This window comes from Acomys russatus, chromosome 8 (genome assembly GCF_903995435.1).
Source record: "Acomys russatus chromosome 8, mAcoRus1.1, whole genome shotgun sequence".
NCBI lineage: Eukaryota > Metazoa > Chordata > Mammalia > Rodentia > Muridae > Acomys > Acomys russatus.
This window is the reverse complement of record NC_067144.1, coordinates 58653312-58667187: the sequence shown is the minus strand read 5'-3', so window position 1 is coordinate 58667187 and position 13876 is coordinate 58653312. Positions and strand designations below refer to the sequence as shown.

The window sequence follows — 13876 nt, the reverse complement described above, 5'->3', positions numbered from 1 at the left end:
CTTATATACAACTTCAAGTTTTTAATTTCTCCTCCCTAATGTCTCTGCCTTCACTACTTGGTCCTAACATTCTTTTTCAACTCTAGCATCCTTTTCAACTTCTGTGAGCAACTAATAGTTTCTACCACAGCCCCTTTTCCTTTACAACCTATTAAAAAACTATTTCCTACTTCAGCAAGGTATCCTCTAGCAAACAGGGTCATCTTGGCAGACACAAAAGAGCATCTCTTTTTGTAAGCCCCAATCATACCAGGAAAATATTTTAATTGTGTTTGTGACATAATCTTTTCAATCATGTTCCATTAAATTATGTATAAATTGTTATTTAAATATACTATCAACTCATTAAACCAACTACATAAAATAACATTTTTATCTAAACAGACGGTAAACATTTAAAATGTAGAATTACTATTTATTGAATAATATTTATTATCATTAAATTTGTCAATATTTAGTGTTAGAAAAGCATCACTATGAAAAACGCATTCATAGAGAGCTCTCAAATTATAAACACATTGTGATTTAAAAGTTTGTGAGATAAGTACCTTGTAGTGACTTAAATCTCAGATTGAATATATGCCAATGCCACATGTAGCTAAAACTTAGAACTAATTTCTACATATAACCTTGCTTTGTAACAAGAAAGAGCGAAATTCATGTCTAATTCTAGAATTTATTTCCTCTCTTTAAAAGTAGTCATTCTTAAATCAATGTCTTGTGCAGGGGAAGAGTAAATGGAGAGATATGAAAGGAAAATGAGAAAATTAATCTTCTGGACCCAAGAAACTGGTCATCTACTTTAAGACAGGAATGCCATCTTTAGTTACTTACTAATAATTCTCAATGAGATCATAAAAGAAAGAAAGCGTCCTCCTAAGATGTATGGGAATCTGATATAGACTTGATAATCTGTATCTAAGAGCTGAGTGGGCACTGTCTTCCACAATTTTATCTATGAGGATTAGGGTAAATCTCCTTATGACAGTAATAAACACTGAGAAGGAACTCTGGGCTTCGGTTTGCAGGAGGTAGATCTACTAACCTGGTTAAAATAGTTAAGCTTCCCTTCCAATATGGACATTGAGAGTTACTAGGTGTATAAAAACATGTTTCTAGACACTGTCAAGGAAGATAGGAAGGTGCAGAAAGCATGAATATTATCGAGTCCACCTGCATCTACAGCCAATGGCACCTTACTGACTACAAACTCAAAAGCAGACCCACAGACATCTGGAGAGCTGGGGCACTGGCCAGATGGTAGATTGGCTAACCAGTTAGTTTTCTGGGGAGCCATCCAAGGTATTGCTCCATCTGCCTCGATAGCTCTCTGGTGTCATTCATTGGTGGAATATCAAGGTAACTAAATAATAGCCCCTCTCACAGTGATCTCCCTCAGCCCTGCTGTCTTCTGACAATTATATTTGATCTGTTTCCTCATAAGTCATAAGAAATAACTACAGCAGATATGTGTTTCTCATCTACACTAAATATTTCTTCACTGCATTTCTACCCTCATTCTTTAGAGCAAGTTACAAGTTGACGATATCTATCATAACTGTATTATAAATAATTTTTAGCTGAAGATTTGGTCTTTTCTGCTGCACATAGTTTGATATTTGTCAGCAATATTGCAATATTAGCCCCAGGTTTGGTAAGTTCCTCTTTAACATTGTCACAAAACAAATGATTTTTAAATGTCAAGTAGGCCTAGAGCAGCATTAATGACATCTTCAAATTATATTTTGTATGGATGTACTTTTCATAGGTCAATGATACCAATATAGTATCTATTCAAACCACAAATGCATAAAGGGATGAAAAGGCCGTCCCATTTATTGTAATAACATGTTCAATAAGAGAGAACATGAAATGTTCTCATGTACTTTAAGTTTGAACACAAATGAATAAAGGTGACCTCTACAAGAATCATAAGGATTCACAATTGTCCTGAAATATTTTAATTTTACTATCTTCAGCCATTCAGTATAAATTGTTTCTCTTACTGATTTTCTCATCTACTGTCTGGCATCACTGACAAAGCAAGAATGTTTTTTGCATTAGTTTAGTGACATATAAAAATATTTTAACAAACTAATACCACTTATTTTTATTTTCATTCCCTCATTTTATCAGTAAAAATAATTTCTTAATGAAGGAAAAATTGTGATCAAGACACCCACTGAACTAATGCTACACAAAACTGTTATGTTTCATACAACTGTAGCCAGGCACTTTTATCCAGTACATGGTGAAATGGTCAGCTCTTCTCTCTTCCTTGTCTACTCATCCAATAAAGTGATATTTGTAAAACAAACAAACAAACAAACAAAAACCTACTCACTCTGCCCTACACAGTTTTCAAATATTTATGCATATGGACCAACAGAACTCTTATTCCAATAATGTTGATTCTAAATACAAAAGTATGAAAACATCAAATAAATATTTTTAGAGGATGATAAGCACAATTAGGTGCATCTAACCAGCATAGGTGGAGTGATGGGAGTACTCTCTTAATTGGAGAGAGTTTCATTGATCTGCCTGAAGGACTAGCTAAAGAAGTGGTGGACATATATTGTGATTCTATATCAGCTCAGGAACAAAGATACTCTGGTGTAGTGGTGATGTTGACTAACCCAGAATTTTTTTTTTTTTTTTTTTGGCATATACATTTATTTCATTACACATAAGTAGAAAAATTACATACAGCAAGAAGAACCAGGAAACAGTCAGGGATCATATGACTGTTATATTCAAGGTGTTTTGGCTAATTGCATTTGGCAACCTTCAGGCTGATTAGGATAATTAAGTAATACAAGCCAATTGTTAGTTGATCAAATTATGGTCATGTCAACTACCAGCCTATTTTTAATCACAAGAATACACATCTTAGGTTAACAGATAGATATGATCCTATAAACAGATAAGGTAAAATAGATAAAGTCTTAAGAATCCCTGCTACTTGGCCTGGCTCTTCAACAGGAATAACATTGGATATTAAGGTACAGTCTAAATGAGATCAGCAACCCTTTAGAGGATGAAAAAAAAAAAATTGACCTTATCTAATCAGGTTGACGTGTGGCAATGAAATTGCTAAGCAAGAGTGAAACTTAAAAATTTAGATAAAAATTAATGGTGGTAGCCCTAGGATCACAGCTTAGGATGAATTAAATATAGTTTAGATTTAAACACAGACAGGGAAGTATAAAGGTAGAAAGGGCTAAGGGTACTTTAAGTAACAGTGCGAGTTTGACATCATTTACAGTGTTGAGAAGAGAAAAATGAAAACAAACAGGGAGTAAAAAGGAAATAGGATTTCTTATTTTTATACATAATATCTGAGCTATTCGTTTTATTGAAAATAGATTCTTCATTCATACATTTCCCAACCACAATTTTCCCTACTTGCACATCTCCCACTTCCCCACTTCCCCCCTCGTGTAGATCCACTGCTTCCCCTCTGTTTCCTCTTCAGAAAAGGGAAGATATCCAAGAGAGGACAGTCAAACAGGACAAAGCAAAATAAAATATAACAAAATATAATCTGTCATATCAAAGTTAAACAAGGCAATTGAAAAGGAAAAGAGTCCCAAGAACAGGCAAGAATCAGAGATACATCTACTCGCACTGTTAGGAGTCCCAGAAAAACCTCAAGGGAGCAGCCATAACACACATGCAGAGAACTTGATGAAGACCCATGCAGGCCCCATGCTTGCTATGTCAGTATCTGTGAGCCAATGTGATCCCTGCTTAGTTGATTTGGTGGGTCATGTTCTCCTGTTGTGCTCCATCCCTCGGACTTCTACAGTCTTTACTCTCCCTTTTCAGGGGTTCATTGATCTTCAAAGGAAGGTAACAGATGAAAACCTCAAATATTAACTCCCTTTCTGTGTTATATCAGGCTGTGGGTCTCTTACTGATAGTTGTCAGTTGGCATGTGGATCTAAAGTCTAGAGAAGGAATACTTGAAGTATAGTAACATGATGCTGGTATTTGAATTCATAACATCACTGAATAAGCTCATTTCCAAAGTAAATATACTTAGAGGTTTTTAAAAGACATGTAAAATTCTGAAATATTCTAATAGTTAGAGCTGATAAGAAAGAGATATAATGGGAGATAGAGAAATAAAAAGTCAGCTGAAAGGAAATTACAAGGGTCTAGGCTGTTCTGGAAGCCATGCAAAAAAGGCTGTCAGGACAAAAAGAAGAAGAGTTGGAGGAAAGTTGATCAATTGGTAAGGCTGGGACATAAAGGTTAGTGTTCTATTGCAGAACAGTGTGGCTGCAGATAACAATGATGTATTACATGTTTCCAAAAGGTGAAATAAATTATTTTTGAGTAATTTCACCACAAAATAATAAATGTTAGAGAAAACGTATGAACGTATGTGCTTACCTTGACTTAAACACAACAACATCATATATACACTTGTATCAAAACATCCAATGCCAATCCGTAAGTATATCCTAATTTTGTTAAGAGTGAAAAATAATAAGAAAACATACTTTAAAAGAAGCATGTGTCCTCAAGACCCAGCTATTCCACTCCTTGGAATATACCCAGAAGATGCTCCAGCACACAACAAGAACATTTGCTCAACCATGTTCATAGCAGCCTTATTCATAATAGCCAGAACATGGAAACAGCCTAAGTGTCCATCAGTAGAAGAATGGATAAAGAAACTGTGGTACATATACACTATGGAATACTATTCAGCTATTAAAAACAAGGAATTCCTGAAATTTGTGGATAAATGGATTGAGCTAAAAATGATCATAATGAGTGAGTTAACCCAGAAGCAGAAAGACTCAAATGGTATATACTCACTTAGATCTGCATATTAGCCCAAGGGGCATGTCCCACGAAAGCCTTCACTTACCAGGAAACTGGGACAGAGGGGAGGACATCCTATTGGGACTCTAAATGAGAGAAGCATGAGAGAATAGCAAAGTAGAGGGATCCAGAGGGCCCTAGAAACCTACAGGTAGAACATTATGATAGGCAGATTTGGGCCCAGGGGTCCTGCTCAAACTAAGGCAGTAGCCAAGGACAATACAGGTGGTAAACTTTAAACCCCTACCCAGATCTAGCCAATGGGCAGAACATTCTCCACAGTTGAGTGGAGAGTGGGATATGACTTTCTCACGTACTCTGGTACCTCATAATTGACCATGTCCCCTGGAGGGGGAGACCTGGTGGCACTCAGAGGAAGGATAGCAGGTTACCAAGAAGAGACTTGATACCCTATGAGCATATACAGGAACAGTCATAGGGGAGGGGAATAAGGGGAAATGGGAGGGAGGGAAGAATGGGAGGATACAAGGGATGGGATAACCATTGAGATGTAACCAGAATAAATTAATAATAATAATAATAAAAAGAAGCATGTCCTAAATGAATCTGGAATACTATAGGATGGAAACACTGCACAGTTCTAACTTTATCTTAGATAACTTCTGAAAAGTTCTGTTCTGGAGGGAACCTTTCTTTAAAATATTTTCTTATTACAATCTTCAGAAGAAATGTAGATCCAACCAGATGGACGGCATACCTTGGACTGCATATGCAATCAAATCTGACTTCTCCTCAAGTAGAAAGACGGGTGATTGATCAAATTGTCATAAACCCTCATTATGATAATCGAAGAAAGTTCAATGACATCGCTATGATGCACCTTGAGTTTAAAGTCAATTACACAGGTGAGAGAACTACAGCTAGCCATCCTCGTCACTCACAGCCATCCAAGACGAGACTTGAAATGTCATCCGTAGTAACACAGGGCTAATTCATAAAAATTGGTAATTTTCTGAAGACATCATTATAACCTAAAAATGATTTAAGTAGATGGAAAATGTGTGAATTCTCCTTCATCATTGTCTTCAAATACAACTATAGAGAAGGTTATTAAAATGAACTCTTCTAGTTCTCTAGTGGAGAAGCATCCAGAATTGCCTCTTTTGTTTGTCATGCAGTAGAAGCATGGGTCCACCTACTGAAAAGCATGAACAAGGCACAAAGAGGAGAGATAGGTAAATGAACTATGTTGTCCACGTGGAGACAATTTTAAAGGAGATCTAATAATAATACTAGACCAACCAACACAGGATTCTCTCAAAGACCTATAAACTATGTGAGAATTCACCTGATAAAGTGTAATTCATCCTAAAGGGTACTCTTTAATTCTAGCCAGTACTCTGAAGTCTTTCCTGGGGCCAAGTTGGGGACTGTTACTATGCTCTATGAAATTAGTTCATTTTTGGAAAATATTATAAAATGATTATCAGGATTATATTTATGTTTAATATGAAATTAAGTTCATGAAATTGGTCTACATGTGGGTTATGGAAGTACAGATCAGTATAGTCCTACTAGTACTGCAGTTTGAGCTACTCTTAATTTCTGTATCTTTCATGGATCTTGTGGACATCAGAAGTTCACTGAAAACCAAAGAACTTTTAAGCTGATGCTGAAAGATCAAACATGATGCTTTCTTAAGATCCAACTAAAACAATCTTGGGTGGGAAGTAGTCTTAATATAGTTATTTGTGTCAAAATATCTTAAAACACAATCCAATATGTTCTTCTTAACTAACATTTTGAAAGAGCATTAAAGGGACCAGCCAGATGCCTCAGCAGGCAGACACAAGTAGGCAGAGGCACTTTTCTGCCAGCATGAGGACCTGAGATCACTGCCTGGATCGCACAAGATGACAGGAAAGAACGGTTCTCTAGAGTTGCTCTCTGCCTCAAACATGCAAATGAGTGAAATTTCACACAGATGCACATATACATATAAGTACATGCATATTTGCGTGCAGATATGTGAACATACACATATAAACAAAATCTATAACAATTTAAATTTAAAATAACATTTCCAAGATTTTGCAAAATTAGAACTCCTCTCAAGTGAGTACCATGATTGTTTACAAATCAAATACAAACGGTAAGTCCTGAAGGAAGTCATTTTGTACATAAAAAGAGATTAACTAGAGAACCAAGGAGAGGAATCCAAAGAGGCTACCAGCACCATCAAACACAGACAAGTAAGCGCTACCCTCAATGTCTTTGTCCCTAATATCGGAAGGTCTTCAGGTGTAATGATATCAAACACAACCTTTTTAGATAAAATGTTGGGAATGGTTGGTTTTTAACTTTCTTAGAAGTAAGAGTGGCATGTGTCCGTATGTTGGGCTTTTTGTTGTTTTTCTGATGTTTATTTAGTTTTACTTGAATTTTCAGACTATATACAGCCTATTTGTTTACCAGAGGATAATGAAATATTTATTCCGGGAAGAATTTGTTCAATTGCTGGCTGGGGGTATACTGAAATTCAAGGTATGGTATCACATTTGAAAATGAGAAAATGTGTAATAGAAAAAAAATTATGCTACTGAAAATTTCCGTGGATATTTTTAACATTTTTACATTTCTTAGCCTTTTTTTTTTTCAGAATCTTCTAAACAATTATCAGGGTTATATTCATGTTTATGCTTGTTTACTACCAGCATACATTTTCAGATTTCCTTCAGGACTAACACATCTTGAACAGAGTTTTGAATGCTCAGTAAGGGTAGGCAAAAATGAAAGGCACTTTGGTGTGGCCCAATCACCTAACTTCTATAGTCATAACCAATTATAGCCATGTTCCAGAGGCATGTAAGATGAAAACACATAAATATTTTGGAGAGGTCTGCTGGTCTCAGAATCAAACGCTCACTTTGAAAACATCATTTGGAGAAAATGATGTAATGGCTCAGTGGTTTTTTTCAGCCTTTGGTCTTATAAAATGTGGTGAAATGAAACCACATCACAACATCATACTTAGCGATATGTAAATACACTCCATTTGTTTATTCCATTCTTATCTTTATTTCACTTTTAAAGTAGAATGGGAGATGAGTTAGGTCAGTATGACCAAGAGACTGTGTACAAATATATGAACATACAAAGGAATAAACACAAAATATTCTTTAAAAAAACAACTTGCTTATCAAAGAAAGCACCAAGTTCTGAGGCTAGTGCTCATGTGCCTACAGGCTCAGCATGATTTTCTGTAACAGTCACACTGTCTGAATAACAGTGTCTCATGGCTGCTGTCCATAAAGTATATACTAATCAAAGACTATGTGTCTTGTATTTCCTCTGCTTGAAAAATGTCATGGCATATTAAGTTTGAAACGTATACAGTAAAATGATTGCTAGATGGATGCTTTTTCTTTCAAACTTCAAAAAAACAAATTTTAGCCACAATGTAGACATAAAAATAAAACAAATTATCTGCTAAGAAAATTTAAGACTTTATTCTATGGAAGTTTTTTTTAGAGCTGAGTAAGTGTGGCTTACTTAGTATTCCTAAAATATATGTTTAATTAAATTAAAATGTCTTTAAAGGCAGTGTGGAGCCAGAAGAGGAAAACAACATCAAAAATCATTTATAATGAAATGGCCAGACCATGTTTCAATCCTTCTTACATGATTTCATGAACTTTATTAAATCTTCTGTATGCTTTATACCTATTCAATTCCATAATATTCTATTTTCTGATCTTCTGAGTATATTTTACTAATTAATTATCTAAGGTATTTGGGACTATATTTTTACTAGAAAGAAATGAGGAGATAACTGTTTAAGTTAGGCAATCGGTATTTTAAAATAACTGTATTTTTATATTTATATGTGTGTGTTCTCAATCATCTACATGGAAACTAATATAAAGAAATAACTATGGGATGGAGAGATGGGTCAGCAGTTAAAGGTTTACACTGTTTTTGCAGAGGACCTGAGGTCATAACCCAGCATCCAATCTAGTGAGCTCACAACTAACTGTCATTCACTCTAGCTTTAGAGAACCAGACACCCTCTTCTGTCCTCCTCTGGCGCCTGAACTCTTGCACACCTCCACACACATACACATAATTTAAATGTAATAAGAATAAAACTTTATATCAGAAATAAATATTAAATATATAGACATTGTTTATAGTTTCCTTTACCAAAGAGCCCTGTTTCTGATAGAAACACACTTTGTGTTCAGGGACAAGTGCAAAATTATAAAACTAAGTTCTGTCCACCTAACCTTGATCTTCATGGGGGCAATGACAGGAAGTATTGAATCTCCTCTTTATTTCAGTCTTTTGTGTTTTCTTTCTTCACTTAAAATTTGCCAGGTTTTGGAAGCCAGCAGTGGTCTGTGTGTTGTTCATGTAGCTGGCACCCTAGAGTCAATAGCTATTTATACATTTTCTTCCCAAATCTGTTTTCATCATTTTCTCTATATATTTAAATCATCCATGGTAGAACTGTTAGCCATAGGTAGAAAAGAAGGCATATTTTGGGCATTTTCTCCTAGATAACAAGAAGCTACACATTTACCAACTATGAGTCCTGTATGTGTGTGTGTGTGTGTGTATGTGTGTGTGTGTGTGTGTGTGTGTGTGTGTGTCTTTGTCTGTGTTTCTATATGTGTGTGTGTGTGTTGAATTGTACTTAAATGCCACACATAACCCTCCCACAATACACTTATTTCCTTAATATTGTAATTTTCTTAATGTATAAGTAAAACTTCGCTAAAAATGAGATTGTGTACATTTTTGTAATACTACCTGACAGATAATAAGTTACCCTTAACTTTCTACCTCTTTTGTGACACAAAATAGAATTGCTAATCATGATGAATTGGTTATGTACCTTGTGTGGAGGTGTTAACACCTGCTTGTTTCACAATCCTCTTGGAGATAGTAGTTCAGCAAGCAGAGATTCATATTTCCAGTGAATGGTTCGTTATATAAAACAAATGCAAATACACACTGTAAAATATGCTTCCTTTAGCTTCACCTGTATGGGATGGCGAGCTGATGGCCCCCCCCCCCCAAAGAAGAGCACAGTTCATTGGAGCTTTGTCCTCTGCTCAATAGGCACCTGCTCATACACACAGAACCACAAAGGAGCTGAATGTTGTTATACAGGCGGGAGCACTTCCTCAGGTGCTGAATGAAAAGCTTTTCTGTGTCTCCAAGTTGGTGCTGATTTCCATGAATGAAGTCATTGTGCTGACAGACTTTATTTCTATGAGCAATAGTGTAACTCTTTAAAATCACAGAAAATGCCTAAAGACCACCCTAGTCCAATCCACAATTCCTACTACCCCTTAAGATAGAAAGAAATGTGTTACCACTATCCATTTGCCAGAGTGCACAGATGGGTTTATTATGTACTTCAAAGTGCAAGGTTAGTACTTAGTTCCATTATACATCCACACAGTACTTGATAATGAGAGCAACATGCTGGGATAAATACGATGAATGGTGTTTTATTCAAGGATGCCTGTTAATCACCACTGACTGGCTGTCTGCACTTCTTATTTTGAGCAGGTTCCACTGTGGATGTGCTGAAAGAAGCTGATGTTCCTCTTATATCCAACGAGAAGTGCCAGCAACAGCTGCCAGAATACAACATCACTGAAAGTATGATATGTGCAGGGTATGAAGAAGGAGGAATAGATTCTTGTCAGGTAAATATAGGATGGTCATCTTATACATTTAGACTTCATTTTCTTTGCTTAGACATGTTTTCAGGAACCACGAAATCACTTCAACTCCATTTTCATGGTAAATTCAATTGTTGAGAAATAGTGACTTTAGGAAAGCCACTTGTCATTCATAGAGAGAGGGTTAAGTCACATGACAAATGTAAGTCAATCAGCAAACACTAAAAAACAATTATTTTTTAGGAGACTTACTAAATACATTTTATGGCATGTCTTAATTATTTCAAAAGTAACAAGATGTTATCTCAGCCACATCTAAGGCATTAAATTAAACTACAAAGTATTACAGAACGAACAAATAATTTATACATGTGAAAGGAGGTGTTTATACCATGAGAAAATAGTTATACTGAGTTAAAGTGTAACAAAGTGTTTCATATAATGAAATATATATATATATCATAAATTGGCACTTTTTAACAGACAGGCAGATAAGTTTATAGTTATATTTCTTAGTTAAATCAATGTCTCATGTCATGTTAAATTTTCAGATTGGTTTTACATTTATTCTGCTTTGATGGACACTTGGAAATTCAATATAAATCAAACAGCTTTATACTTGTTTAAAATTTACCTCTGGATCTTTATACTTTCCTTAGAAAATGAATAATGTTCTAGGGATAAAATACATTTCCACTTAAGTGTGATTTATAGAATTATTTGCAAGAGGAAAAGCAGCCATACGACTTCAATTACAGTTAATGGGGGTTGCATGGCAGACACCTCACAAATGAGGTAGAAAATATGATAGCTAATGCTATTGATCTTAGAGTTACATTAAGCCAGTAACTCATTCCAGATCTGTGAAATCTTATGCTTGGCTCTGCTTTCTAGAAGTTCTAAGCATGTTATTCATTAACAATAAAGAAATTCTTAATGCATAAAAATATTTCATGCAATAGAATGTTGTTATAATAGAGCATCGAACTCTAGTTTGTCGCATTTTTTGGTTCAACTTTAATATTAACTGATGAAATAATAACATATTATTTGATTTTTAAATATATCATTGTTTGAATATGTTCTTTGAATCATTGTTCTTTTAGCCTCAAAATCTGCTTAATCAGGCAGGCCCAATTACTCTGCATATTTGAGGAAGTCCACTGAATGTGGTAGTCTCGTTACTAAAAAGAGTGAATGCCATCTCACTCTCCGTTCAGAGACTGCACGCATCATCAATAGCATCAAAAACATAGCCAACAGTCCAGTAAATGCATCCGTTTTCCCAGAGCTTGTTTAAGTTGCAAATGTAAGAGCCCATCACACACCTACAAATCAGAATCTTAAACTGAGGCCCAATGACATATGTTTTTTTTGTGTCCGACAGGTGACTATAATGGATAATAAAGTTAGAGACACATTGTTCTAGAGAAAAATGGTCACCAACCCTTTCACATTCAAAGAAGTTAGTGACTTTTTGTGTTTGTAATAATGTACACTGTATATTCTTACATACTATAGTGTCTAATTACAAACACAGAGTCTGTTTTGTGTTCTTGTATTAAATTATAATTTAAAAACCTTTCTTTAAAGTAATAGAAAGATATTATTGAACAAATGAAAAAAATCAATGCCAGGAATTTACATGATATAAATGCCATGATATGGCTGGATAATTGGACGTGATATAATGGAAACAATGCCAAGGCTTCCAGTCATGCACACACCCAGGAAACAGGCACAAGCCTTCTGCATGGTTCATGGATCTCTGCAACTCGCCTGACTTAGTATACACTGAGTATATTAAAATCCCTGATTCTAACATCAGTATCTTATACTTACCTATTAAAATGCCAATTATCTTCATAAAATAGCAGAATCAGAAGACTCCTATTACAAACATCTGATTAAACCTTGGTTTTGTTTTAATAACTTCTGAATAATATATAAAATACTATGAGCAAGAGAGTTCCCCATAAATATATTTAATGTACATAGCAAGGCCTCAGGATACGAAAAAAATATAAAAAAAATCATAGCCATTCCTTTGGATCATTTTGGAACAGTTGTTTTCACCTTGAGTGTAGGTAAGAAGTGGTTGCCAGTGTTGCTTGTTACCTCTACCCCCAACCGTGGAGCAGTAGATGCTTTGACAAAGCTATCTTTTTCTTTTGAATATAGCAACAAAAGATGGTTAAAATATTAGGTAAGGAGTCTCTTGGGATAATTCCTAATATCTAACCAAATTTTAAATTCTCTCTTGTAGCAATCATTCTGATCAATGTATATAGCGGTTTATATTATTTTATGATATAAAACCAAATAACATTCTGTATAGTACATGCCTTGACTTCTAGCAGAAACAGGAAGTTCTCTGTGAGTTCAGTGCTAACTAGGTATACAGAGCAAGTTCTAGCCCAGAAAAGGATACACAGTGAGGCCCTGTTTCAAAAAAAGATAGAAGATAGATAGATAGATAGATAGATAGATAGATAGATAGATAGATAGAATTCTTTGCATATGAATTATATGAAAAATATTGTTATAATTAAGCAATGCCACTACATTTTCATACCGTTTCCTTTTGTATTATAAAGGGAGCATCATGCACAAATAAGACCTATGTGATTACTTGTACTAGGACCCACTGTCATTTACTTTGTGACAAAGAGACATCCTCCTATAAATAAAACCGCATGTCAGGGTACCAGAAAACATGAGACTTGCTTATTTCCTGTGAGATGGTAAGGTTTTCAAATCTGACTGTTAATTAAGAAAACTTTAAGTCACAAGTGAGAACCAAAACCAAAACCAAAACCAAGAGCTCTTAGCTCTCCTAAAATCATGATGTGGAGCACGTTTTCCTTTTCTTCAAAGGTTTTTCTGATCCCTCACATATTATTTAATAATGTTATCAGCATGTTTGCATTGCCATATTTTTTTATTATACATTTTAGAGGCTACCTATGTTGAGATACAATAATTAAAGCGAGGGAATAAGTGATGAGCAGTGAATCATCAGAATCATAAACTTTCTGTTGCTAGCATCTGCCTCATTGAGGAGCAAACTTCTCATGGCAAGAATGGCACTGAGAACTGATAATCATAATTGGCAATCGACCATATTTCTGTACATTTATTTTTGGACAGGTGAGCCTAGTACATTGTACTTGTTGATATTGATTGGCCATGCACCCACAATGTTTCTTTTGTTCCCACTTTAGGGTGATTCGGGAGGACCATTAATGTGCCAAGAAAACAACAGGTGGTTTCTGGTTGGTGTGACATCATTTGGAGTCAAGTGTGCACTGCCTAATCACCCTGGGGTATATGTTCGGGTCTCAAAGTTTATAGAGTGGATATATAGTTTTCTACAGTAG

At 35.2% G+C, this 13876-nt stretch overlaps 1 protein-coding gene across 1 annotated transcript in view; it reads left to right on the top strand.

Moving 5' to 3' along the window:
* Tmprss15 (transmembrane serine protease 15) overlaps positions 1–13876 on the top strand; it is a 118947-nt gene extending 105071 nt beyond the window's left edge. The window contains exons 22-25 of the mRNA XM_051150372.1: positions 5524–5705; positions 7249–7344; positions 10381–10520; positions 13721–13876. Coding sequence (XP_051006329.1) covers positions 5524–5705; positions 7249–7344; positions 10381–10520; positions 13721–13876 — 574 coding nt within the window. The remainder of the gene's footprint in view (positions 1–5523; positions 5706–7248; positions 7345–10380; positions 10521–13720) is intronic.